Source organism: Amblyomma americanum, chromosome 1 (genome assembly GCF_052857255.1).
Source record: "Amblyomma americanum isolate KBUSLIRL-KWMA chromosome 1, ASM5285725v1, whole genome shotgun sequence".
Classification (NCBI taxonomy): domain Eukaryota; kingdom Metazoa; phylum Arthropoda; class Arachnida; order Ixodida; family Ixodidae; genus Amblyomma; species Amblyomma americanum.
Genome location: NC_135497.1, coordinates 40,486,686 through 40,513,020, shown reverse-complemented (window position 1 = coordinate 40,513,020; position 26,335 = coordinate 40,486,686). Strand labels below are relative to the sequence as shown.

Below are 26,335 nucleotides of genomic sequence, written 5' to 3'. Positions count from 1 at the left end.
GTAGCTTGAATAATTCTCTTTCAAAGCCAAGTATTCTTGTAGTAGATGTTCATGTGGTGTTTCTTTTTTACGAAACTGTGTTAGCGTGAAGTCGCAAGCAGCGGGAAGACAGTACCATGGTGGCAATGCATCGTGCCTCGGGGCAATTTTTGGTAGAGCATCTAGAATTCCGAGTTCCTGACATGCATCTTCAAAGCGTAGTAACAAAGGTTTGATCGATTGTGGTTTATTATTGAACAGTCTTCTAGATGTGCACTTGGTAACTATGGGGTAACAAAGGTGTTTTGTTAAGGATCTTATTTTTAGTACATATGCACAGGTAAGTATTGCTCTTCTGTCTGCAAGAGATGGTTCATTTGTTTCTACATATAGACTATTTATGGGGGATGTTCTGTATGCACCAGTTGATGTACGAAGACCCAGGGTATGCACGGGATCCAGTTTTTTGAGGTATGATGGTCTTGCAGACCCATACACAATGCATCCATAGTCCAAAGTAGCCCGTACTACAGAGCGGTAGATCTGTAAAAGGCATAACCTGTCGCACCCCCAGTGTTTTCGTGACAGTACCTTCAGTATATTTAGAGACCGAGAAGCTTTCTTTTCGAGGGCGTTTATGTGGGGTAAGAATGTGAGCTTTCGGTCAAAAGTTATGCCTAAGAATTTATGCTCTTGTTTTACTTGTAGAACACTCATTCAAGTGCAGGGTGGAATCAATCTGCATTCCTCTTTTCAGTGAGAAAAGGACATCAACTCTTTTTTGTGGAGAGAACTTAAATCCATTTTGGTCTGCCCAAGTTGCTAGTTTGTTCATTGTAAGTTGTATCTGTCTTTCGCATGTTGATAAGCTGGAAGATGTGCATGAAATTTGAAGGTCGTCAACATATACGGAATACATGATGGTCTTTGGAATTATTCGCGATATTGAGTTCATTTTTAAAGTAAAGAGGGTAGTACTAAGAATACACCCCTGCGGTACGCCGTTTTCTTGGATGAATTTTTGCGAAAGCGTACAGCCTAGAGGTACGCGAAAGGAACGGTCAGAAAAAAAGTCTTTTAGACAGTTCAGCATCCTGCCACGGATACCTAGATCCGCGAGGTCACGAAAAATCCCATTCCTCCTGGTGGTATCATAAGCTTTTTACAAGTAAAAAAATACTGCTAGACAGTGCTGTTTTTGTATGAATGCTTCTCGGACTGTGTTTTCAAGACGAACGAGATGTACACCATGCTTTTTTAAAACCACATTGGTGGATATCAAGAAGTTTTCGCGATTCAAGGATGAACATTAACCTAATATTTAGCAAACTTTCAAAACTTTTAGCAAGACAACTCGTAAGTGCTATTGGCCTGTAACTACCAGCCGAAGTTGACGCTTTTCCAGATTTCAAGAATGGAACAACCAGGGCGTTTTTCCACGCCTCGGGCATTTTCCCGGACTGCCATATTTTATTGAAGAATTTTAAAAGAGCTTCCACAGCATCTTCGGAGAGTTGAGCAAGCATTTCATAATGAATTTCATCGGGGCCTGGTGCTGTCTGTTTGCCAGCCAAAAGTACTGTACGGATTTCTTGTAGTGTAATTAATTTATTGTAATGTTCATTTGCACTGCCACTTGTAGACAATCGTTGCTTTTCAATTGTGTTCTTGTGCATTAAAATTGATTGGGTGCAGTGTGAGGAGCTAGAAACTTTGGCGAAGTGTTCCCCTAGTTTGTCGGCCTGTTCGCTAATGCTTGTTTGTGTATCAGGAGCTGTTAGGAAAGGAATTGTGAAAGGAGTAAAGCTGCCATTAAGTTTGCGGACTTGCTCCCACATTTGTTTGAATGTAATTGAACTATTTATGGACGACACAGTTTTTCCATGAAGTTTTCTCAGCATTGCGACGTATGTAGCATGCTTTTGCTCTCGCTTTTTTAAAATTTATGATGTTGTCATGTGTGGGGTACCTTCGGAAAGTTCCCCAGGCTTTGTTTTGTTTCCTTTTTGCTTATCTGCACTCTTGTGTTTGCCAGAGCTTATTATTTTGCCGTACAAATCCTGACGATTGAGGAATGGCTAGACGTGCAGCCGCAATGATACATGTTGTAAAATTTTCATTTAGTTCGTCAACGCTAAGATTATAAGAAAAAATTTTCTTCGGACAGCCCTTTTCTTGAAATAGTGGCCAGTCCGCTAGGTGCATCTTCCAACGGCGTGGTTTTGTTGGGATTATTGGTGGTGGTGTAGCACAGTTAATTACTACTGGAAAGTGATCGCTTCCGTACGGGTTATCAAGAATATCCCACTTAAAATCGGTAAAAACGGATGCAGAGCTAAAAGACAAGTCTATGTAACTCATTTTACCTGAGGATGAAGAGCAATATGTAGGTTTGCCTGCATTGAGCAAGCAGACGTTGTTGCACAGAATAAAATCTTCTAAAATCGGACTTCTAGTGTCTGTTCACTCCCCCAAAACGAGGAGTGCGCGTTAAAATCCCCGACTACCAGATATGGCTCTGGTAGCTGCCTAAAAAGCTCCTCTAGACATTGTATTGTAATAGTGAGATGTGGTTGAAGGTATATAGAGCATACGGTAATTGTTTTAAGCTTAGGACGGCGACTGCAACGGCTTCATAATTCGTCTGGCGCTTTATTTCATGGGTTGCAACGCCGCTCTGAACTACAACAGCAACGCCTCCAGAAAGCCTATTCGCTTGCTCACGGTCACGGCGAAATACTTTATACTTTTTAAAAATATTTTTATGAGAAGGTCCCAAGTTGGTCTCCTGCAGACATAGTGCTACAGGAGATAGAGAGTTCAGGATATCTGTTGCGTCACTATAGTTATTTAGAATTCCACGGCAGTTCCAGTGGATAAGGAACGCCATGATGATTTTGGGGGAGATTGTATTGAGACCTTAGGTCCCTCCTTGCTGAGGGCCCGTTATTAAGGTTTTTTCTTTTTTGCGATCAAGGGAGCCCCGCCGCCGTTGCGGCCGAGACGAACTCTGAGTTGTATCCATCTCCTCAGTGGAGGCGCTGGAGTTATGTGGGGAACCCACGGGCCGGAGGGTGGTGGACTTTTCCCGAATGGGGGAAGCCTTGCGGGCAGCCGACTTGGAGGCCGACGAGCCCGTTTGTGGGGGTGGCATAGCAGCTCTCGCTGCATCTGCCAGGGGCGCGGATGGCCCTGCCTCAACCTCACTTAGTGTGAGCTGGGCAGGTGCCGAAGGCTGCTGCGGTGTGCCGCATCCACGCACCACATCGGCGAAGTTTGTATGTGTGGTGAAAGAAAATGTGCTCCGACTCATTGCGTAACGCTGTCTTGCCTCTTTAAATGTAACATTCTATTTGGTCTTGATGGGAATAATTTACTTTTCTTTTTTCCATGCAGGACACGACCTTGAATAGGCGGCGTGATCGCCTTCGCAGTTTGCACAGCGTGGTGCAGCATCGCAGTCTTCGTATTTATGGTCATTGGAGGCACATTTGACGCATGTATCGCGGCGCCCGACAGCTTTGGGAGCCGTGGCCAAACCTTTGGCATATGAATCAGCGTCTGGGGTTAGGAATATATGGTCGGACGGATATTTTTGCGTACCCTACCTGGATTGATTCCGGCAGGGTGCAGGAAGCAAAGGTCAGTAGCAGGTGTTTCGTTGGAATTTCTTTGTTCTCTTTGCGTGTTTTTATTCTATATACATTGGTCACATTTTGTTCGGACAGTCCTTCCACCATTTCCTCTTCTGTCAGGTGCAAAAAGTCGTTATCGGAGATGACACCACGTACAGTGTTTAGCGATGTATGGGGTGTTACAGAGACAGGGATGTCACCGAAAGTTTCACTGTCTGCCAGTTTCGAGATTTGAATGATGTCAACAAGTTCTAGCAGGAGGTCTCCACTAGCCAGTTTTGTTACTTTGTACTTCGGACCTAATGAATCTGTGAGAACTTTTGAAACTATGAATGGGGATATTAGTCTAGCTGGCTTTTATTTTCGTTCACTGTGCACAATATGGTACTTTGGGAAAGTTGTTTTTTTTGTCGAAAAATTGTGAGGCCACACCGGTCCGCCCTCTTTTCAGAGGACGATCATTTCAAAGAAAGGAGGTAGCCATAAAAAATTGTCTTCTTCGGCCATGGTGCCAGCCACCCACTATGGAGCCCAACAAGCGGACGGGACAAGAACTTGATAGCAAGTCCTGCCCACGCCAGCTGTACACCTCAACTATAACCAAATATGAGTCAACTCAGGGTAGATGGTCACACAAGGTTAACCCTTGCCGCCAGGAAAGTAGGAAAAACCAAGAAGTGAGTAGGAGATAGGAGAGTTTTGAGAAAGAGACAGGAAAGTGAAAGATGGAGGGGATGATAGGAAAAGGCGACTGCCGATTTCCCCCGGTCGGGTCAGGCCGGAGGTGCCGTCTACAGGAAGCTGGGGCAAAAGTGGTGTGTTGCCTCCGCCGAGGGGCCTTAAAGGTCCAAGCGCTCGGCATCGGCTCAATTACCAGGATACCCTTTTCCCCGGACACGGCGATGCCACGCACGGCGAGGCGCGGGTGCTCGGATCCGTGGTGATGCACTGTTCACCATCATCTTCTTGCGGGGATGTCCCTGCGGATGCTCGGGAACCCGTGGTGTCGCCACTCACCAACGCCTGCAAGCTGCAGACGCCCCCCTGCGGGGCACTGTCAACTGTATTTGTCTCTCGCATGTTGCTACGTTTGAGTTAGTGCAGGCTATTTGAAGATCAACGTACATTGAATACAGGATGGACTTTGGGATTATTTTACTTATTGAAATCATTTTTATAATAAACAATGTCGTGCTTAAAATACACCCCTGAGGAACCCCGTTCTCTTGAACGAAGCTCCTGGAAAGAGTTGATCTCAGGCGTACTTGAAATGAACGGTCTGAAAGGAAGTTAGTGAGGCAGTTTAACATCCCACCGTGGATACCTAGGTCGCCCAGGTCGCGGAGGATCCCTAACCTCCAGGTTGTATCATACGCTTTCTCCATATCGAAGAAAACGGCAAGACAGTGCTGTTTGTGTATAAAAGCTTCTCTTATTATGTTTTAGAGGTGAACAGAGGTCTGCTGTTGAGCATCCCTTTTTATAACCGCATTGATAGACATCAAGAAGTTCGCGGGATTGAAGGACAAATGTTAATCTTATAATAAGGACACTTTCGAAAGATTTCGCGAGACAGCTAGTGAGGTCTATCGGCCTATAGCTACTTGGGGAAGTTGGCGGTTTTCCAGGTTTCAGGAATGACACTATGATGGCCTTCTTCCACTCTTTAGGTATTTTTCCTTCTGTAAATATTTTGTTAAAGAAATTCAAGAGTGCTTCTGTGGCAGGCTGGCAAAGATGGGCAAGCTTTTGATAGTGTATCTGGTCGGGACCTGGAGCAGTTTTTTTGCCGGCAGACAGTACAGAATTGATTTCTTGGAGAGTAATTGAATTTTTGTATTGTTTTTTCCACCGCAACTTATTGGCAATCTTTGTTTTTCGGCAATACTTATGTATTTCAGGAAGGACTGCGTATAGTGAGATGAACTAGAAACTGCAGCGAAGTGTTCCCCCAAAATGACTGCCTGTTCCCCTATTCTTGTTTGTATGCCAGGTATTGTCAAAAGAGGAATCGTGAACGGTCAGAAGTTGCCATTTAATTTCCGTACCTGTTCCGAAATTTTCTTTGATGTTATTTGACAGCTTATAGATGAAATGTAACTCTGCCATGAAGCTTTCTCGGCACTGCGACGGACGTACCGAGCTTTTGCTCTTGCCGTTTTAAAATCTACGAGGTTCTCATGTGTAGGGTACCTGAGAAATTTGGCCCAAGCTCTATTTTGTTGTTTTTTTGCTTCCTTGCATTCCCTTGTCCACCACACTTTGTGTTTTTGCCGCACCACTTCTGAAGACTGACGAATAGCTAAGTGCGCGGCATTAATTATACAATTCATGAACATTTCGTTTATCTCATCGATGCTGAGGTTTTCTAAAACTATATCTTCTAAATTGGCTTGTGCTCTAAAAATTTCCCAGTCTGCTAAATGCAGCTTCCAACGTCGCGGTTTAGTTGGGGTGATTTCTGGCGCAGATGTCAAACTGATTAATACAGGAAGGTGATCGCTGACCTATAGGTTGTCGATAACGTCCCATTTAAAATTGTTAAAAACAGATGGAGAACTAAAAGACAAATCTAAACAGCTCATATTGCCCGAGGTTGGAGAGCAGTATGTGGCCTTTTCCGTGTTTAAAAGACATATTGTTTGCGAGAATAAAATCTTCGATTGTTTGCCCCCCCCCCCCCCCCCCCCCCGAGAGTCGCAGCGCTCGCTTCCCCAAAAGAGGGAGTGAGAGTTAAAAAGTTAAAATCCCCAACTACCAGATATGGCTCTGGGAGATCATCTATCAGTTCTAGTAGGTCATGGACTCTTAATGTAAAGTGTGGAGGAATGTACACGGATCAGATTGTTAGTGTTTTGTAGCTGACGATGCTGACTGCTACCGCCTAAAGTTTTGTTTTGAGCTTGATTTCTTGAGCAGGGACGCCGCTTTGAACAACAATCTCTTGACCACGTCTAAAAGTTGTATAATGTTTTAGGATATGCACATGTTGTGGACCAAGATTGGTCTCCTGAAGACATAAAACTATGGGTAACATTGACCCTAAAATATGTGTTATGTCACTGTAATTCGCATAAGTCCTCTGCAATTCCACTGAATTAAAAAAGCCATGTTTATGTTTTTGAGAGGAAATGAAGGGGGATTTATTTATGTGGTGGGCCCGTTATGAAAGGCCTGTATTTTTTCCGCTCAAGAGAACTGTTCCACCGCTGTAATGGGGCGGAGTAGGTGTTGTATCCATCCCCTCAACAGAGGTGCTGGAGGACCGCGGAGGGGCCGCGGCTGTGTTAGTTTCAGGCCTCTCCCGACGGGGGGAGGTCCTGCGGGATGCCGACCCATGGACTGGCGCTCCCTGCTTTGAGGGTGGCAGAGCAGCCTTCGCTGTCCCTTCCTGGGGCGTGGATGGCCCTGCCATAGGCTCTGTGAAAGCGGCCTCGGCAGGTGCCGTAGTGCTGTGTGGTGCTACGCCCCCGCGCACCACGTCAGCGAAGTTGGGTTTTGCTTTGAAAGAGAATGTGTTGGTAAGCGCAAAACGCCTCCTTGCTTCTTTGAATGAAATGTTTTCCTTTGTCTTTATGGTAATTATTTCTTTTTTTCCAGGACGGACACGCGCTGGAGTACGCAGCATGGCCTCCTTCGCAGTTTGCGCAGCGCAGTGCTGCGTCACATTCCTCAGAATGGTGGTCTTTCGAAGAGCATTTCGAGCATGTTTTGCGGCCGCGGCAACTTTGTGAGCCGTGGCCAAACTTTTGACAATTGAAACATCGGCGGGAATTGGGTATATAATGTCTGACGTTGACTTTCCAAGTATCCAACTTAGATCGTTTCGGGCAAGGTACTAGTGTTAAATGTGAGGACCTTGTGTTTGGTATCTATTTATTTGTTATCCCTGCGGAGTTTGATTCGGTGAATGTCGATTACATTCTGGTCGGTGAGCCCTTGAAACATTTCGGCTTCTGTGAGATGGATAAAGTCAGATTCAGAGATTACACTTCGGGCTGTGTTTAGATATCGGTGGGGGGTTAGAGACAGAGATGTCCCCTATAGACGCAATGTTTGAGAGTTTGGAACACTGGATGCTGTCGCGCAGTTCAAGAAGTAAGTCGCCGCTGGCCATTTTTGAGACCTTGTAGCCAGAGCTTAAGGTATCGGTTATCCATTTTGACACAAGGCACGGGGATATTATTCTTGCTTGTATTCCGTCACTTTTACTGTGGATTACGTGGAACTTTGAAAATGTTTGTCTCTTTTTTGAGAAAAAGTCAACTGCTTCGTTACGCCTTCTTTTTAGAGAGCGATCAGGTTTTGACAAGGGAGGAGCCATAAAAAAAATTTAGTTTTTCGGTCATGGTGCCAGCCACCCACCACGGAGTCCAACAAGGGGACGGGACAGGAACTTGAAAGCAAGTCCTGCCCACGCCAACTGTACACTCTAACTATAACCAACTTAGGGGGGTTGGCCACACAAGGTTAGCCCTTAAGGTTGAGTAATTAGGGGACAGGAGAGTTGTAAGAAAGAAGATAGGAAAGTGAAAGATGGAGGAGAGGATAGGAAAAGGCGACTGCCGATTCCCCCGGGTCGGGTCAGGCCGGAGGTGCCGTCTACAGGAAGCTGAGGCTAAAGTGGTGTGTTGCCTCCGCCGAGGGGCCTTAAGGGTCCAAGCGCTCGGCATCGGCTCAACCACCAGGATCCCATTTTCCCCGGACACGGCGATGCCACGCATGGCGAGGCACGGGTGCTCGGGTCCGTGGTGATGCACCGTTCACCATCACCCCCTGCGGGGATGACCCTGCGGATTCTCGGGAACCCGTGGTGTCGCCACTCACCAACGCCTGCAAGTTGCAGACGCCCCCCTGCGAGGATGACCACTCCAGGTGGACAGCCATTTATCCCTCAGTCTGTTGTGTATTAACTTCGTGCAAGCATTGTGAGGCATGCTTATTTTTTCGATTTACTTGTTGCGGGCTCATGCAGTGCGTACGTCCGAACTCTCATTGACACCGATTCCGGCATGGCTCGGAACCCGGGATAATTTTGTGCCATGTCCCTGTCTCCTTATATTATGTATTACATCACTACATTTTCGGAGTGTAGTGTTGTGAGTACACTGAGGGAATCAGTGTAGATTTCGTTGCTCTAGCTTATTTTCTCTACAGCCACCAACACAGCGTAACACTCGGCTGTAAATACTAACGCGCACCGAGAAAGTGTTATTTTTTTCTCAGTTCCTCTCCACTACTACACTTCCAACGTAAACTGCAATTTTTGAACCTTCCCTATAGAGGCAAGACATGGTAGCGAGCGTAATCTTTTTAGTGTGAGATATTTTTGTATGGTGTGTTCTGGTGGGGTTTTTCTTGTTGAGCTGTGTAAGAGCAAGGTCACAGAAAGTCTGAAAACAGCATCATGAGAGCACTCGGTCATGAATTTGGACGCGTTACCTGAAATCGCACGATGTACGAAGTTCACGGCGCATCTCTTAAAAACCGCAAAAGCAATGGCCTCGTTCCTTGGCGTTTATTGATGATTATTATTCCAGAGGAACTAAGATGCAAAGATCGGATAACGAAGGGGTTTTGTTCGCGACCCATTTCCAAGAACATATGTACATGTGACTGTGAGTGTTGTTCTGTCTTCTAGTAAGGCCTCTTTCTTCCACATCCATGCTGATATGTCATCAATATGTTGTTTTTAATGAAAAACCTTCGAATGTATCACCGGTTTTCTCGGGTGTTCCAAAAGGTTCTGTTTTGGACTTCCTATTGTTCTTAATTTTCATAAATGATGTTTTAGATGAACATAAGTGAAAATTAGGCTTTGTGCTGACGATTGCATATTCTACTGTGGTGAATTCCAAAACTAACCAGCTGAAGCTAAATATAGAACTAGATCGCCTGGCGCAATGGTGCAAAACATGACATGATTGAACTACCAGAAAAGTGTTGTATTATCTGTAACACACAAGAAACAGCGCCTCATGCTTGACTACACCGCGAGTGGAAATATATTGACACGTGTTTCGGAATATAAGTACCTTGGTCTGCATATATGTGAAAATCTTCATTGGGACCGCAACGTTTCCACGACATCCAAAAACGCAATAGTAAAATTGCACTACCTCAAGAGGACGCTTCGGGATGCTCCTAGTAGCACGAAGCTGCTGGCATTTAAAACATTTATTCAGCCTATCCTTGATTACGCTAATGTCATCAGGGACCTATACACACGTATTAGCATTCACAAAGTTGAAAGGGTGCAGAGTAAGTGTTGTGTTGGGTTTTATAGCACATAGGCGACTCAGGCCATCATGCGCCAAACTCAAGGTATGAGAAATTGTGTTCTCTGAAATTTTTTGCACATATTAATCATGAGTCGAATAGAAGGCGTAAAATATTGTGTTCGTTTACCTCATGCTGAAAGGTGAAAACAAATTTTGAATGGCTAATATTAAAAGCTTTAAAGAAGGTCGGGAAACCTCACCAGACATCCTTGGCTGGGCAAGGATGTTGAGCCTTCCAACCAGTAAAACAAAACCTCTGCCTTCTTCTCAGGAATGAGAAGGTGGCTGAGGTGTGTCAAAAAATGAAGCGAATCAGTGGGTAAAGGTTTAGAGTTTGCTGAGAAAACTTGCTTCGCTTAAAAAGCTAAAAACACAAGTTCTGCCAACAATTGCATCTTCACTCAAAATCAATACAGGGTGTAAAGGGATGTGTTCATTATAAAACTGAGTAAAATATTTTTTCCCAAGTTTGTCAAGTTTGTGCATGAGTAGAAAGTAATTAATTCTTAAGTCGTCACACTTTTCACAAACCGGTTTGTTTCCTTTTGTCAATAGAAAATTGTGTGTGATGTGCGTGTGGCCTACACGGAGACGACATAAAATAACTTCAGTGAGAAGCTCTTGGTGCAAACATGGCTTCCATTCACCTAGGACTGGCTTTACCAGATGCAGTTCGTTGTTTACTTCATTTTTCCAAGTTGTCTGCCACTTTTTTCTTAAGTTATGTTGTTCTAAATTTATGCATGCATAAAGGGTATATTTTTTTATTTCCTTGCCATGAGCTTGATCAGCGCACAAATCTGCTCTCTCATTGCCTTTTATTCCCACATGACTCGGGACCCAACACAGTTTTATATTTTGTCCTTGAGCAGTGGCAGTTACTATGTTGTGTATGATGTAACCAAGCAGAGGGGTGCTTGAATTTTTAGAATGGAGAGCTGTAAGTACACTTAAAGAGTCTGTGTAAATAATAAAATATTTAAGGTTCTCGCTTAGTATTTTTTCTATGCTCACACATACTGCATAGCATTGCGCACTGAAGATGGATGAACACTGTGGTAGTCGTACTATTTGCTCCGAATTTCCTCGCACCACTGCGCTTCCTATGCAACTATCTGTTTTTGATCCATCAGTGTAAAATTCTGTAAAACTACTGCATTTTTCTTCGAGGGCAAGGAATTCTTGTATTATATGTTCTTGTGGAGTTTGTTTTTTGCGGAACGGTGTAAGAGTGAAGTCACAGATTGCAGGAAAATTGCACCATGGGGCAGTGTATCTCGTCTTTGAGCAATGCCAGGTAATGTATCTAGTACTCTGCGGTTTTGGCGCATCTCATTAAAACGCAGGGGGAGTGGCCTTATTGCTAGCGCTTTGTTGTTAAACAGTGTTCTAGATGGGCACTTTGTGACTATGGGGCAACATAGGTGTTTGGACAGCGAACGGATTTTTAAAATGTACGAGCATATGAGCATGGTTATTCTGTCTGTAAGTGATAGTTCATTGGTTTCCGCATACAGACTGCTTATGGGTGACGTCCTGTATGCACCGATGGAAAGACGTAAGCCTAAATTGTGCACTGGGTCGAGTCCCAGTTTTAACCATAGTCCAGTTTTAACCATAGCTAAATCGCAGACAATTTTTTCAACGGTTTCCACAGGCATGCGCAGGGTTCTCCATGAGGGGGAACCAATTTCCAGCACAGCACCCCCTCCCCCAACCACTCCTCACCTAAGACGCTGCAGTCAAAATGGAGTGAAAAGGTGATAAGGAATTATTGTAAAGCATTGACATGAATGCGATGGAATTGAGAAATATACAAAATATCATCGAGCAGTAGGCTTTACTTTCGTGTGTAACATTTTCATTGGAAAAGATGGTTTGGGGGGGGGGGGGGGGGGGGGGCTAGGCTGATGGTTTCTTGACACTCACGAGGTGAACAAGGGAGGGGAAGGGCTCAGGGTGCTCGCCAACATTTAAACAAGAGGACTTGTTTTCGGCCAGAAAAAGACAAGTCCTCTTGTTGAAACGTTGGCAAGCATCCTGAGGGTTTCTCCCCCTTCGTTCACACTGCGAGTATCGGCAGAAGGCAGTTCCTGCGCCGCTGAGGCATCAATGCAACGACACGCTTCCGAAGGAATTTCCATTCTCCCTAAGCAACAGAAAGTATGGCACATCTGTATTTTGTTAACTGCAAAATAGAAGACGAAAAAGTTTTCTCAAAGTGATCGATCTGGCAAGTAGGCAGTTCTTGGAGCGCAACACAATCGCCTTCGGCTGCCAATATTGTCAAAAAACCTGCTTTGCCATAACACTGCGCTATAAAAAAATGACGGAACAGGTCCGACAGAGTTACGGTATGGGGCAGACTTGGCGTCCCCTTAGAAAATTAGAGGGGGGGGGGGGGAGGCGGGGGAGCTGGAACCCCTCCCCTGTGCGCACACCTATGACGGTGTAACAATAATAATATTATGACGACATAAGTAACAATATTGAGTTTGTTTGCCTTGATAATGACGCGTCCGTGAGTCTGCATGAAGGCATTGGTGGCTATGAATACTTTTCGTGGCGTGGGAAAGGAAGAGCGTTTTTGAAAAGATCAAATAAGTTTCTCATGCAAAGGGTAAAGGCTGCAATGGGCCCCCAGGTACAGATTTGCACTGCTGGAAAAGGATCCAAAGGGAAGTGGTCATTATCGATCCCTTTAAAAGAGGCTCTTGGGCTTACTTTGAGGCACAGTTAAGAGCAGGGCTGGCTTCGTCCAGCCAGAGCGGGTATGCATGACCGATGCATGGACATGCCTGCCGTGCAGTACGTTGCCTGAGCTGCACATAATTCCTATTTGAAGGAGGCTTTAGGAACCAGTGCGGTGTTTTTGCTTGAGGTCGGTGCGTGGGGAAACCACGCGCGCATCTTCGTGGGCATCGAGGGTGCTAATTAACATTGCACCTTATTATTTTCCCGTAGTCCGCCGCGTCATGGGTCGAGGACATGTCGTTCGGGGAAGAATGCGTATGCAGCTAACTTGTGAGCCATCTTCTTGTGCGTGTCCATTTGAAACTGTAGGAAGTTACTGGGAAAAAGCGTATATCCAGAAGTTCTCAGAGGAAATCGTAGTATGCGGTGGAAAAGATTCCTCATGCTGTTGAGATATCAGCACGGATAGATTTGCTGAAATCGGAGCGTGTTAACAGAAGTCATTGCACTTACTGTACTATAGTATTCAAAACACAAAGATAAAACAAAATCATATCTTCGCAGGCCCATTGTCCTCGCCCAGTGCCGAAAGTTGAGCGCCACAAATTAGAATCATGCCTTGCACACATGCAGCGGAAGCTTGTATGCAGTTGTTGACTAGTCGGCGGCGTATAGTTCGGCGTAACTGATGCTGACGAGAGCTTTTTCATGACCGAAAAAAAACAACGTTTTTCTGGCTTCCGGGGAGACCTTGGGGGAGCTTATTCCTAATCTATTTCCTGATCTAGGAGCACAGTTCAGTGTCCAACATGCCGGCACCGTTCGACCTGTTTATGAAACACTCCTTACTCCTTCCCGCCTCAGTCCCCTGCTCTTTTCTCGTCACATTTTTGGCTGTGATGTTCATCGGAAGGTTTTTTCTGCGCTGCCTTCTCGGTATTGGCAGCTTGAACAGCAGCACTCGCTTGCATGACACTTTTAGGCGAAACGAAAACTGTCACCCTAGCTTGATTCTTGTTAGCTTTCATTAGAGTGTCCTGCTTTTCTTATGTAATTTTCTTTTCTCGAGCGAATATGTGAGAACGCTCAGGAGGCACATTTTAGATCCATTTCTCAAGTATATAGGAATTAAGCTCGAACTGTTCGAACTGAATTGAGTTCGAAGGGTAGCAGCCAGTTTTCTTTGCTTAGTAATTTACCTTTTAAGCTGCGCATGCTCCTGTGAGCATATGCCATTTTTATTTGAGGATTGGAAATGCATGCTGTTACGAATGCTTTTTTTTTTCAGAGGCCGTGGAGCAAAGCTTTCCAGAAACAAAAAAAAAAGACATCGAAAATATCATTAAGGTTTTGCTGTGACATTCAGCACAGAAGCTCCGGAAGCTACATTTGAAAGCTGTGCACCATATTCAGTGTGATGTTAAGTAGTATTTCACTTATTGTAGAAGCAGGAGTAGTAGTATAAGTAGCAAGTGTTTATTGAATAATAATAAAAATGGAAGTTAAAAGAGTTTTGATAACCCCGGCATCTGCCATCACTGTGGCGGCGGCACCTGAGCTGGGGCAGCGGAAATAAAGGATAGGAGGCAGTATGAAGAAGTGAAAAGAAGCAGGAGTGCATTGTGCATTACTTTTGCAGCGCACAAGTGTGCTGAAAAGGACTGTTTAGAATTTAAGGACTTTGCATCATTGTCTTTAGAAATACACTAGTCTGTCTATGTGCTAAAAAGGATTCTGCCGGCATAGTATTGTGATCTTTAGATATACACTAGTCGTTCTAATATGGCACTCCTGCCGTGACCTGTTCATCTACATTCACCATAATTGGTATTAGTCGTCTAATCTAGTCACCTTCTGTTAGTCAGTTTCCTATCAATTATCTTGAATGTAAAAAATAATTATGCTGCTAATTCCCCCATTAACACAAGAATAAAAAGATCCCCTGTGCTGGAAGTGCTTTTGGTGACTGTTGGCTTCCTTCACATGTATCCTACTTCAGGGCACAATTGAAAGGGATTCTTTCCAGGTACAGGCTTATTTCCTTCGTACAAATTGTTTGCGCTGTACCTCATCATCAGCCTGACTATGCCCAATACAGGACAAACGCCTCTCCCATATCTGTCCAATTAAACCACTCCTGTGCCAGCTGCGGCTACCTTATCCCCACAAGCTTCTTAATCTCTTCCGCCCACCTGACTTTCTGCCAACCCCTGCTATGCTTGCCTTCTCTTGTTTGGTTTATGGGTTTTAACGTCCCAAAGCAATTCAGGCTATGAGGGCCTATGAGTCCGTTACCCTTAAAACCCCATCGGTTACCTTGCCTTCGATTTACATGCCCTGCCCAAGCCCATTTCTTCTGCTTGATTTTGACCAGGATTTCATTAACCCGCGTTTGCGCCCCAACCTATCAGCCCTCTTCCTATCGTTTAACATTACACCTATATTTTCCTTTCTATAGTTCGCTGCGTTGTCCTCAATTTAAGCTGAACCCTTTTCGTTAGGCTCCACATTTCTGCCCCTTAGGCCAGTACCGGTAAGGTGCAACTATTACATACCTTTCTCTTGAGGCATATTGGTAAACGCCATTAATGATCTGAGAGAACCGGCCAAATTTAATGCCCTCCACCTCGTTCTTATTCTTCTAGGTTGTTTGCATTTGTGCTTCCACTGTGCTGTACAATGGAGCGCTTGTTTTTGCAGCGAGAGCTAAACTACGCCAGCTCTTCGAGCCTCTTCGTGGCACCCCTTGAGCTCCGCGGCGGCACCGTGGTCACGTGTTGCGGAGCAGCTGCTGCTGCCGGCGGCGCGGCGCGCCGGCGAGCATGCGCCGTCGAGTGGGGGGGGGGGGGGGGGGTGGAGAGGAAGAGAGAGTTAATCCACGTCCAGAAACGGATATGAAGAAGGAACGCTCAGCGAAACGGAGCGGTGAAAGACTGACTCTGCAATTCAAGAGAGCGAGTTCCACTCGGTCAGATGTAGCTCTCGCGTCATTCCAGGTTTAACCAGAGCTGAACCACAGCCAATTTTTGCGTTCTCGTGTCTCTTTCGTCCTTGTTGCATCGCGCTGCCGCTTTCCATGAGTGATGTGTATGCACTCAATATAAAAACATTGACTACTGGAGAGAATTTCTAGCACTCTGACCTATCCTATTGCTCTACATGCAGCACACTATTAAGAGCGTGATATAGTTATTGATACGAAGAGGAACTGTTTGCATGAAAGCATCCAAACCGTCCGAATAAGGTGCTACTGTGTACTTACGTTGGTTTGCGGGTGCACTGCTTTTACCAGGATTTATTTCTAAGGCCCAGCCCAAGGATCATACGTCTCTGAATAGTCGCAAGAAAAGGAGTCCCCGACTGCAGTGAACGAGTATAAAGAGAACGGCAATAAATTAGTTCATTCCCGCACTTAATTTTTGCTCTTGTTCCAGCTTTGATGCTCATGTTCAGCTGAACTGGTACATTACACCAGTTTCTTTTTCAGAACTGTAATGCTTGAGGACAACGTTCTGACACTGATGTGGAAATGTAAGCTAAATTTTCAACAGCTTGTGCTCCTTGGGTGTAGTTTCCATTTAAGTGTTGCACAATCTTGTCCCAAAGTGCAACAGCTCTTAAGCAACATCGAACACTGTTCCAGCATCACGTGCAGTTTGGTACACGTTGTAGGGCTTACAGATTGAGCAATACACACCACTGAGCGTCAACAAATAAGGCCTTTAAGATCGCCAATAAATTCCCCGAAAATGCACTAAAAAAGGCCCGGGGTGCCCTTTTGAGGATGCTCTCAAAGCATACTGAGGCCGGACAAAATGACGTGTTCAGATCTTTTTCATGGTCAGTGAAATACGTCCTGAGGACAACCAAACATCCCAGTGGAGGCATCCTGAGGCCATTTTCAGGATGCTTCAGCGTTGTCTGGGGCAAAAACTGGCTTCTGGGAGTCTTCGGAAACTAACTTGTCCCGGCATGCATGCAGATACGGTTAAAGAAGCCAGAACAACGAGATTTTAAGCCCACACGACGAACCAAGGTATTCCCCCAGCTTCCTGAAAGTTTGCCCAGCTAAAAAGACCACAACGAGACAAGCAGCAGTTTGCGAACGCGTCTATAACGTGCCCGGCTAAAGTTTTGGCTACAAATTCTACTAAACCATCTCGTTTCAGTAATACAAAATAGATGAAGTCTCAACTTATGTTTGTATTCCTTAAACACGTTTTTGTACTCACGCGAGCCACCGTCTGCTGACGCTCCTCACTCTGGGAGTAGCAGACGACGTAGCCTACGGAGTAGCCTAAAGCGACCGCAGCGCCTCCGCCCAGGCGGCGATGGCGTGGGTAGACACCATAGCGTGGGTCCGCCCCGCTCCCTGGCGCGCCGGCGCTGTTTTCCAGCGTAAGCTACACTGGCCGAGGTTGAGCAGTTCCGCATGGCATTCACATGTAGTGAATGCACGCCTTTCATATATTAACTCTTCCGAACCAGATGTCGCCGCGCTTTCGCTACGTATATCCTGGCCTAACAGAGCTAGGCAATCATAAATTTTCCAACTGCTGTTATCTAAAAATGCTGGACAGGAGTGGTTCGTTGGGCCTGAAATGGATGATACCAAACTCAGGTGGTTACCAAGAATATTAAAGTTGTCTAGACACTGCAATCTGTTGTCACCCGTTAGCTAGTGAGTGAACTAAAGCTTGCTAAAACACTAGTTAAAGAGACTTAAAATGAATGTAAGGTCCTGTTCAACGCTAGGCTATTGTCAATAAAAATTTAAAAATCGTCAGCACATCTAAAAACCATTAAAACCTTAAATTCCTATAGATGGGTGGCTATCATACTGTCACTGTGCTAAAAACAAATCGCTAAGAACCGGTCTATGCAGGACTCTACAGAGGCACCGCTTTTCTGTAAGAACAATATTCCATTCAGTATAGGTCGAATTCAGATAAAAATACTACAGTTCCATGAACCCTGCCACTCATACACTTGCCGCGTTCAGAAATGCTAAAGACCCAAAACCATCGATGCTCTCTTCCGCACAAGGAGCAGCTGGTCATGAGGCAGCGAATAACACAGATCTTTTGTCTACCGACATGGCTTTGACTGCATGGTTTGGTGGAGTTAATTGCGAAAAGATCTGGGAAACTTTCAGAATTCTTCACTAAGAACGGATCGTTGGTGTTCAAGATATTTAATTTTTCTTGCAGGAATGTAGCAACTGTTTTCTGCCATGAAGCATATTCCGATATGATTAACAGCACAGGACACCCCACTTTGTGGGACAGCTGTAAACAAGACCTGATAGCTTTCTTTCACTGTTATCTATATGCTTGGCAAGCTGGTCGAGATTCAACTTATCGCACAACTTATTCGCTTCAGGTTACCAAGGCTGTTTCTCGGGCTAGTTGGTTGCTCACAGTTTTGACGAAAACGTGAGCGCACAATAAGAAAGGGACTTGAGAGAGACACAGGACACTGCGCTAACTAGCAACTGTATTTTATTGACGACACGGAAGCATATCAATACTGAAGCAAGTTAAACAAAACAAAGAGAGGAGAGTGAACGCATGCGCGATTCATTTCTACCCTTGAACACCATTTCCCCTATCCGAGAGATTAACTGACGGAGTACTAACGTACTCGGTTGCCTTCTTTGCGAATCGTTATTGCTTCTATAGTTGCACGCATGCATCGGTCCTTGCTCCTCACTTCAACCGTGCAGTCACTGAGCATTAGCTCGCAAGTTTTGTTGAGCCATTGCGGTGTGGTGCTCGCACTCGAGATGATGGTGATGCCTATCGGGTGGAAATAGCAGCAGAATCGTGGCAGTGCTCTGACGGGTGACTGTTTCTCTCATGTTCTCGTCTTCTTGTGCGCTTACGTTGTCGTCAGAATTCTGCCGATGGAGTAGGTGCGACGGTCGCAAAATGGTATGCGACGACCGAGGCCCACAAGCGATAGTGCTGTACCATCGCAAGAGGTATGACAGGAGGAAAACTTAGGGGCACTTAAGCCCCGCCTTAAGGGTATGACACGACAGCGTTAATGGTTATTTGTAACTTTCTTAATGAGTACCTTTCTAATTACACACTCATCAGCATACATAAGTAGACAAACTGACAACGCGTGGTACACCACAAGGTCTCCCTTTGATTGTGTGTGCGATTGTGTGTCTGTTCTTCCTTCGTCCGTGTTTTTCGTGCGCCAGAACGATGTATCATAATGCGACTGTGAACCAACTAGCCCAGCTGTCTACGCTAAGGAATATGCCTCAAGGGCCTAGGAATAGCCTGTCTGACTCTGTACCCAATGGTCACGGGTTAGGTTACCAACTAATTAATATAATAATTAATAATTGTTTTTTTGGGGGGAAAGGAAATGGCGCAGTATCTCTCTCATATATCGTTGGACACCTGAACCGCGCCGTAAGGGAAGGGATGAAGGAGGGAGTGAAAGTTTTCTTTTCAGCGCAATCGACGATGACAGTGAAGTTTTTATGGCGCAAGGGCATCTGCAGCTAAAGAGCGCCATGGCACAAGGTATTTTCCTCAAAGTGGGGTAAAACACCCATTTTCCAAGCATTCACCCTGAATAAGCCGACAACCAGGCCGGTGGGTATCGAGCGGCACTGAGAATCGAATCCCGCGCCTCCCGCATGCGAAGCGGATGCTCAACCATTAGGCCACCGCTGCGGACTTTTCAGCGAAATTTACGTGTTTGTATGCCATAGTGACATTTCGGGCATGCTGCGACCTCATAGTGACAATTTATCTCGAGTTTTAATCGCTTTCATTCAATTCACAGCTCAGCGTGTAACGTCATATCCCTCTCGACCAATCGAATTAGTGTGACAACGCCCACGACTTTTCCTCCGAACGTCCGCGCTGGCGCTGTCGCGTTAAAAGGAAATACGAGATGGGCTTCAGCCAGCAGTTGTTGCCACATACAGCTCATTTATGGGCGGTGTTGGTCTACTTGATGGGCTGATCGCATCTTACAGAATTTTTGTGACGTAGTGGTGATAACGTTTAATAAGAGAGAAAAGATGGCTGGGGCCTTTAGTCCAGTGCTGAGGGCCGCGCGGCGTAGGACAGGAGCGAGCAACAAATGAGAAACGGCAGCGCTTCAAGATACCGTGCACGATGCAACAGTCAGCCAGGGCTCATTTGTGCAAAACGCAAGCGCCACCTTTGCACTAATAACTGCTTCACAAGTTTCCGCACAAATGTGAAGCGCAGCTCGCCCATATAATAGAAAGCGGTGCACTAAGCGTGTGACACACAGTAGCTGTTTTTTTTTTTGCACTTGACGCCTGTTGCTTTTCTTGCGAGAAATCTACAAAATGCACACCATGTAAGCAAATCGTCTGAAAGTTGTTTTTGCATGTCACCTGAAAACGAGGAGTGCTACGCACGAACCAATTTTTTTCTTCAGATTAAAAATTCAGATCACAAGGTTAAATTGTCATTGGTGTGAATGAGTTCACTTCGTCAACACAAATCGCTGGGGAAATCGGAGCCCACATTCCCCTCCGCATTAATCACATTCACCGCCATAATTTTTTTTTCCGTGTTCGAAGTGCTCTGTTAGCACTTCGCGCTTCCTGCCATGCACTCGTATTGTCTAGATCACACTGGACGTTAACGCGCTGAAATTGTCTCTGGAAAACAATTCCACCGAAAATTTTGGTCTGAAATATTCCGCTCCGATATATTGCCAGTATTCATTGCCGCAAGGAGAAGACTAAAATATAGAAGGTGAGGACCACGTCAGGACGCATATTAAAGAAGCCAGCAGTCTTTGAAACGAAGGAAAGCGTAATAAAACATGTCATTGTTCTGCTTTGTTAGAAAGTAACTGAGCAGCCATCTTTGAGATACGGGATCAAAACAGGAGATATGAAGACAAAATAGAAAAGGCAACTGACTGCCAGTGCCTGCTTTAAGGGTGTGATAGGAAAACGAGCGAAAGCTGTGATGCACTGTTTCCGCAACTGAAAACGCTGCTGTCACTGTGTGGTGACGAGGCAGTACTGAAGCATTTCGTTTACATGTCTAGATCGCATGAACGGGCCACACTGAAGATAGGCGACAGTCAACTCTCTCAGTAAGCGAAGCGACATGGAGGAATGGTTTGGTTTATGGTTTATGGGTGTTTAACGTCCCAAAGGGACTCAGGCTATGAGAGACGCCGTAGTGAAGGGCTCCGGAAATTTCGACCACCTGGGTTTATTTAACGTGCACTGACATCGCACAGCACACGGGCCTCTAGAATTTCGCCTCCACCGAAATTCGACCGCCGCGGCCGGGATCGAACCCGCGTCTTTCGGGCCAGCAGCCGAGCGCTATAACCACTCAGCCACCCCGGCGGCCAACATGGAGGAATGTTGCCGACGACAGTATAAGAGCCACCTATCAAACACGTTACCTAAGCGCAGTCCACGGCCCTCGGAATTTCACTAAGTTGTCACTCGGGGCTTCCTTGCGAACACATGGCTGCTCAATACCCTGGCGACAAGAGAGGACGCGTCCAGACAGTGATGAAGGCGCCCTGCAGGCGCCCCGCACTTGCCTTCCACCTTGACGGAGGCGAATGCGAAGTCGCTGCCGAGGCTGTTCTCGACGACCACCTGGTATTTGCCGCTGTCGTCGCAGCACGCCTGTCGGATGCGAAGCTCGCAGGAGCCGGGCTGGTCGACAGACACGTCCACGCGGTCGCCTGGCAGCACCGCCGCCTTGCCCTGCGAATGTGCCATCGCGTGTCGCTTCGTTTGTTCCGCCGATAAGGACGCGAACGTTGGAGCTAGGGCAGAGACTATCCGCTAGGGTGGACACTGCGTTTGCATACTGTTCAGTTGCCCTCATTTTTCTGATATTACCTGGAACCCCCAGCTTTTTTTGCTGCTGGTCGCTGCTTTTTCGATTGCAGTTCCATATGGGGAACCTGCGCTGCCAAGGTGGCACTGCAATTGTTCCATTCGGTGACTCAAAACTGCTTTTGTCAGCCGCTTGGGCCACTGCAAACGCGAGGACACATTCTGCGCGATTAGATACCCGCGTTCGGCTGACAGCATTCATTGCCCAGCTTCACTCGGCGTAGCCCAGATAGCTGACGCACGGCACGTGCGCCTTCGACAGAGCGCGGAGGATCACGCCAATAAGCGCCTGAAGGTGGCGCGGAAAAGTACTAACAGTACTACCCAAAATTGCTTGCTCTTCTCGCTAGGCAGTGTGTTATGGCGCTGCAATCGGCACCGCAAACTTCAGCACAAGTTCCCTATGGGGAACTTGCGCTGAGGTTCATTGTGCCCACTGTAGCACACTAACACACAGCCTAGCGAGAGCAGCAAGCAGTTTTTGGCGCAATCGCAGTGCTTTTCCGCGCCACCTTCGAGCGCTTATCGGCATGAGCCTCCGCGCTCTGTCGAAGGCGCACGTGCCGTGCGTCAGCTATCTGGGCTACGCCGAGAGAAGCTAGGCAATGAATGCTGTCAGCCAAACGCGGGTATCTAATCGCGCAGAATGTGTTCTCGCGTTTGCAGCGGCCCAAGCGGCTGACAAAAGCAGTTTTGAGTCGCCGAAGGGAACAATTGCGCTGCCACCTGGGCAGCTCAGGTTCCCAATGTGCAGTCGAGAAAATACTTCCCGGCGCGCTAATTAAAGGTAATAGCCGCTACTGTCCAACGTATGACATCGCTGCTTCTGAAGAAGCGGTCCTCAAAACGACGTTCAAGCATGAACGTGCGGCTACCTGTCCAGTGGCCCAACTTGGCAATATGGCCTAACGTGTGCCCCCACAGGCGAAATGGGGAGTTTGGTGCGGGACACCTCATCCTCGCAAAGCAATGCTCAAAGCCAACGGCTACTGCCTGTGCCTATACACAAGGGAAGCGGCACACTGCACGTTAACACTCAAAGGTGCAACAATACCAAGAGCATTTGGATTTCCGGGAAGGCGCTGATCTCTATGGGGTCCCGTAGCACACTTGTGTCGCGTGTTGTGGTCACTGTGAGAGCATGAGGCCGCTCCATGGAGGAGGCGTTAGCTACGCGTCGGCCAAATACAAATGCAGCCCGCACAGTGAGAGGAAATACACCGTGCACGCGCAAGCCTTGGAGGCGCCTCTGTTGGCAAAAAAAGCGAACGAAATATCGGCGCCCGCTTATGTCTGGGCAAAAAATGCTCTATGCCTCCAGGAGCCCTTTATTTACTGTGACTGGTTTCTGTTTCTGTGCTAAGCTTTGCTGCACTTCATGACGTGTTGCGGCGGAGTTTGAAGCAGGCTGGCGGTTCTAAAGGGGAAAGCGTTGCCACTGTGTCTGGTGCACGTCCAATTAAGCGCACATCAGTGGACTGAAGCCGAATAAGCTTTGTTTCCTTCCTAAAGAGGAATACACGTGCAATGCGCATGAGAAGAAAATACAAACTACTTGTGCCCGCAACAAGTGCAACACGCTCCTTGGCCGTCCGGCATATAGCGGGCGCTGTCGACGCGGCATTTTAAGTCAAATTAAGGACGCCTGTAAGGAGCTCGTGTCTGCGGCGCGCAGAGTGAGCGGTCTTTTTTTAAACGGCGCTGTTGATATGCAGGCGCGAGTCCAAGCGGCCACGTAATTAAACGCGATATTTTTACGCCGTGGAAAAGGTCAAATTTTCTTCCTTACTAAGCGATGCTCACGCTCAACGGCACCACGTTTATGCGGCCCACCGGCGAATTTTTATAAGAAATAAAGACAATTTTTTTTGTATTTCCGGGACCTAAAGCGGTTAAGTATCGCTTTTTACAGACACAATGCATACATAACTAATAAATACACAACATCAACATCAGTGAACACAAGTGGGATTCGAACCCGGGGCCACACTTACCACTGCATCACAAACCGACACGCTGAAAGAGTGGACGTTATTGGGTTCAAATGTGTACTCTGGGGACAAACAATGACGCGAATGTGTGAAATTAAAAAGAAGGAGCACCCTTGGTGCGCTGGCATGCATCTCATTCCATGAAGCCAATGACGTTATATACCGTGCGTCAGGCTCATCCATCGGAACATTTGATTGTATAAACGTGGCAGCTAACACGGACCGCTTGCTTTCCGGAAAGCAGGTACGCAAATCGTCCTATACAGGGGTCAACTATGTTCCACTACCAATTTCGCCAATGCACGTGAAAGCATAAATAAAATGAAAACTCTAATCATACCTAATGCGTATTTTCACGCGAGTTGTCACATATACGCGGATCACAAGTTTTTGGCGTAATCTCTCCGGCCGCATTCTGCTTGAGAATAATTATCGACACTGTCCACATCTTGTATTTATAGATGAGGGCGTTGCGATAGTCATTAGAACTCTAGTATGCTCACTTTAATAAAACTATTAATGCAAATAGAACAGCGATTAAAAAAGAAACGGCAATATCAATAGCACATGTGTACTGTGGAGTCGTGGGCAGCGGTCGTATTTTTCCATTTTAATTTCGAGACCGTGCGCGTTTTGGAACGAAAATTTTGATTGACTCTGGCTTTGAAAAAAGTGATTGTACCAACGTTGGGACTCATGGTTCGCAATGCTTCTAGCTCCGTAAATAATGCCGCATTCAGGCTCTCGTTAAGCCATCATCTAAAACAGTCTTAGTTGTATGAGGGTGCGTCGCAGAATTCGAGACGAAATTGGCAAAAACGCCGCAGCGTAAGAGGAATAACAAATATTCCAGTTTTCGACAGTTCTCTTAGGCGATCAGTGCGTCCTCCAAGGCAGCTCAGTGGCGGCGGCGTTCTACTACTGAGCAAGAGATAAACGGATCAGGCTCAGTCACCATGCAGGAATTTTGATTGAGGCAGAGAAAAAAATATGTACATGCTCATGTTTTGTTATGTGCAAAAAAAGGGGAAAACACACAAGTGGTCGAAAGTTATTTCGAGCCCTCTACTGCAGGAATTCGATTAAGGTTTATGTCATACATGGAAGACCCACGATGAATATTAACGTGCATCCCGAAGTGTACGGTGAATGAAACCCGTGAAAGACTCGTAACTTGCATCGAAGAAGGCATACATTTCCCCCTGAATCTCAAAGCGACCACAATTAGAACGCCACTCACACTTAACAGCGACAGCCAACAAATCGTTCTAGCATCCTTTCATTCTCGACGTGCTACAGTAATGGGGAGTTATGTTGGCTCTGCACAAACTAATTCATACGCACCCAACCTGCAGCCCCCCATACATGGACAAATCGATGCACATACAGCACTGCATACACGTTCTGCTCAGCTGCTGTAATGGTTCGCTGTAAATACAGCCTGGTAATGTTCAACATTTCATTGGCCTCGAAGATCAAAACTATTTGTATTCACCGACAATACCGCCTTAAAGAAACAGTGCCACTCAACCATGCGTAGGCATTAACCTCTGTTTACAGAATGAAATACAGAATTCATTCAGACACGTAAGGCATCGTTACACATCTTATACTGCAATATGCTGTCACATGTAATTCGTTAAGGAAATCCGTCATTGTCGATGCACTTATCTTTTATGAAGTTACTGGCATACTACTGGACATTATCGTGGGTGCATCTATATTAAAAATGGTTGAATGCTGCATCTGGATTTTAATCTATGTAGTAGGAATGTACACGCAGTCTCAGAGAACACTCCATAGAGTTCAAGGCGAAATATTACTTGTTTCGCAGGTGTACATGTATGGAAGTGCTGTTGTGGCGAATAGGAGACATTGCAGGCTTCGATAAATACATATAATGAGTGCATGATTGAGGTAGTTTCAGGAGATGCCACAGTTTATTTCAAGTGATCCGTGTAAAAAAGATGGAGATGGACAGCATTTTACAAACGCTTCCAAAATTTGGAAATGGGTTATGGGGGCTCAACGTCCGAAAGCGACTAAGGCTATGAGGGACGCCGTAGTAAAGGGCTCCGGAGATTTCGACCACCTGGGGTTCTTTAACGTGCACTGACATCGCACAGTACACGGGCCTCTAGAATTTTGCCTTCGTCAAAAGTCAGCCGCCACGGCCGGGAACGAACCCGCGTCTTTCGGGTCAGCAGTCGAGCGCCATAACCACTGAGCCATCGCGGCGGGTTCTCCAAAAAGTACAATACCAAAAATGCCACAAACAAATATCAAGGGGTTATTCAATAGAGCAGCTCAACTGGCTGCAGAGTAATGATGAAAATATTAACGAAAAGGAGAAAAATCACTGCAAAAGCATTTCAGAAGCTTGCTGAAGCATGGCATCACATTTTAATAAACACTACTATGCCGTATCGGAACATCAAACCTTGTGATGCTCAAAATTACATATGCAACACAACCAAACCAAGCCTCATCCAGGCGTTTCACCCAAACTACATTAATATCTCACGCGGCATGAAAGCAAAAATAAATAAATATTAGAGACACATTGTCTTCCATATAGCTGAAAGGCTACTGGCACATCTCTGGCAGCAACATAAACACACAAAAACAACACAACAGGACTGTCAAGTATGGTAACATTTTTAGTTGTAAATCTAAACTCTGGCAGCTTGTTTTCCTCAGACCAGCAGAAACTTGAGTGTGTCCCCTGTGTTTCCGTCTTCATTCAGTGAAAACACTTGAATAAAAAGGGCAGAAAAGAAAACAGCACTTTGTCGGCAGGTATTAGATGTGTCCTGCGACGTCAGCTGGTCCCTGCTCCTCCGAACTGCACCAAGGAGTGAATCAGTTGTGCCCTCA

The 26,335-nt window shown here is 46.0% G+C and overlaps 1 protein-coding gene across 4 annotated transcripts in view; it reads right to left on the bottom strand.

Annotated features, from left to right (window-relative positions):
- Positions 1-26,335, bottom strand: part of LOC144112674 (myosin light chain kinase, smooth muscle-like) — a 329,835-nt gene that overhangs the window by 66,730 nt on the left and 236,770 nt on the right. For all 4 annotated transcript variants that reach the window (XM_077645490.1, XM_077645491.1, XM_077645488.1 and 1 more), the window contains exon 5: positions 21,164-21,332. In XM_077645490.1, coding sequence (XP_077501616.1) covers positions 21,164-21,332 — 169 coding nt within the window. The remainder of the gene's footprint in view (positions 1-21,163; positions 21,333-26,335) is intronic.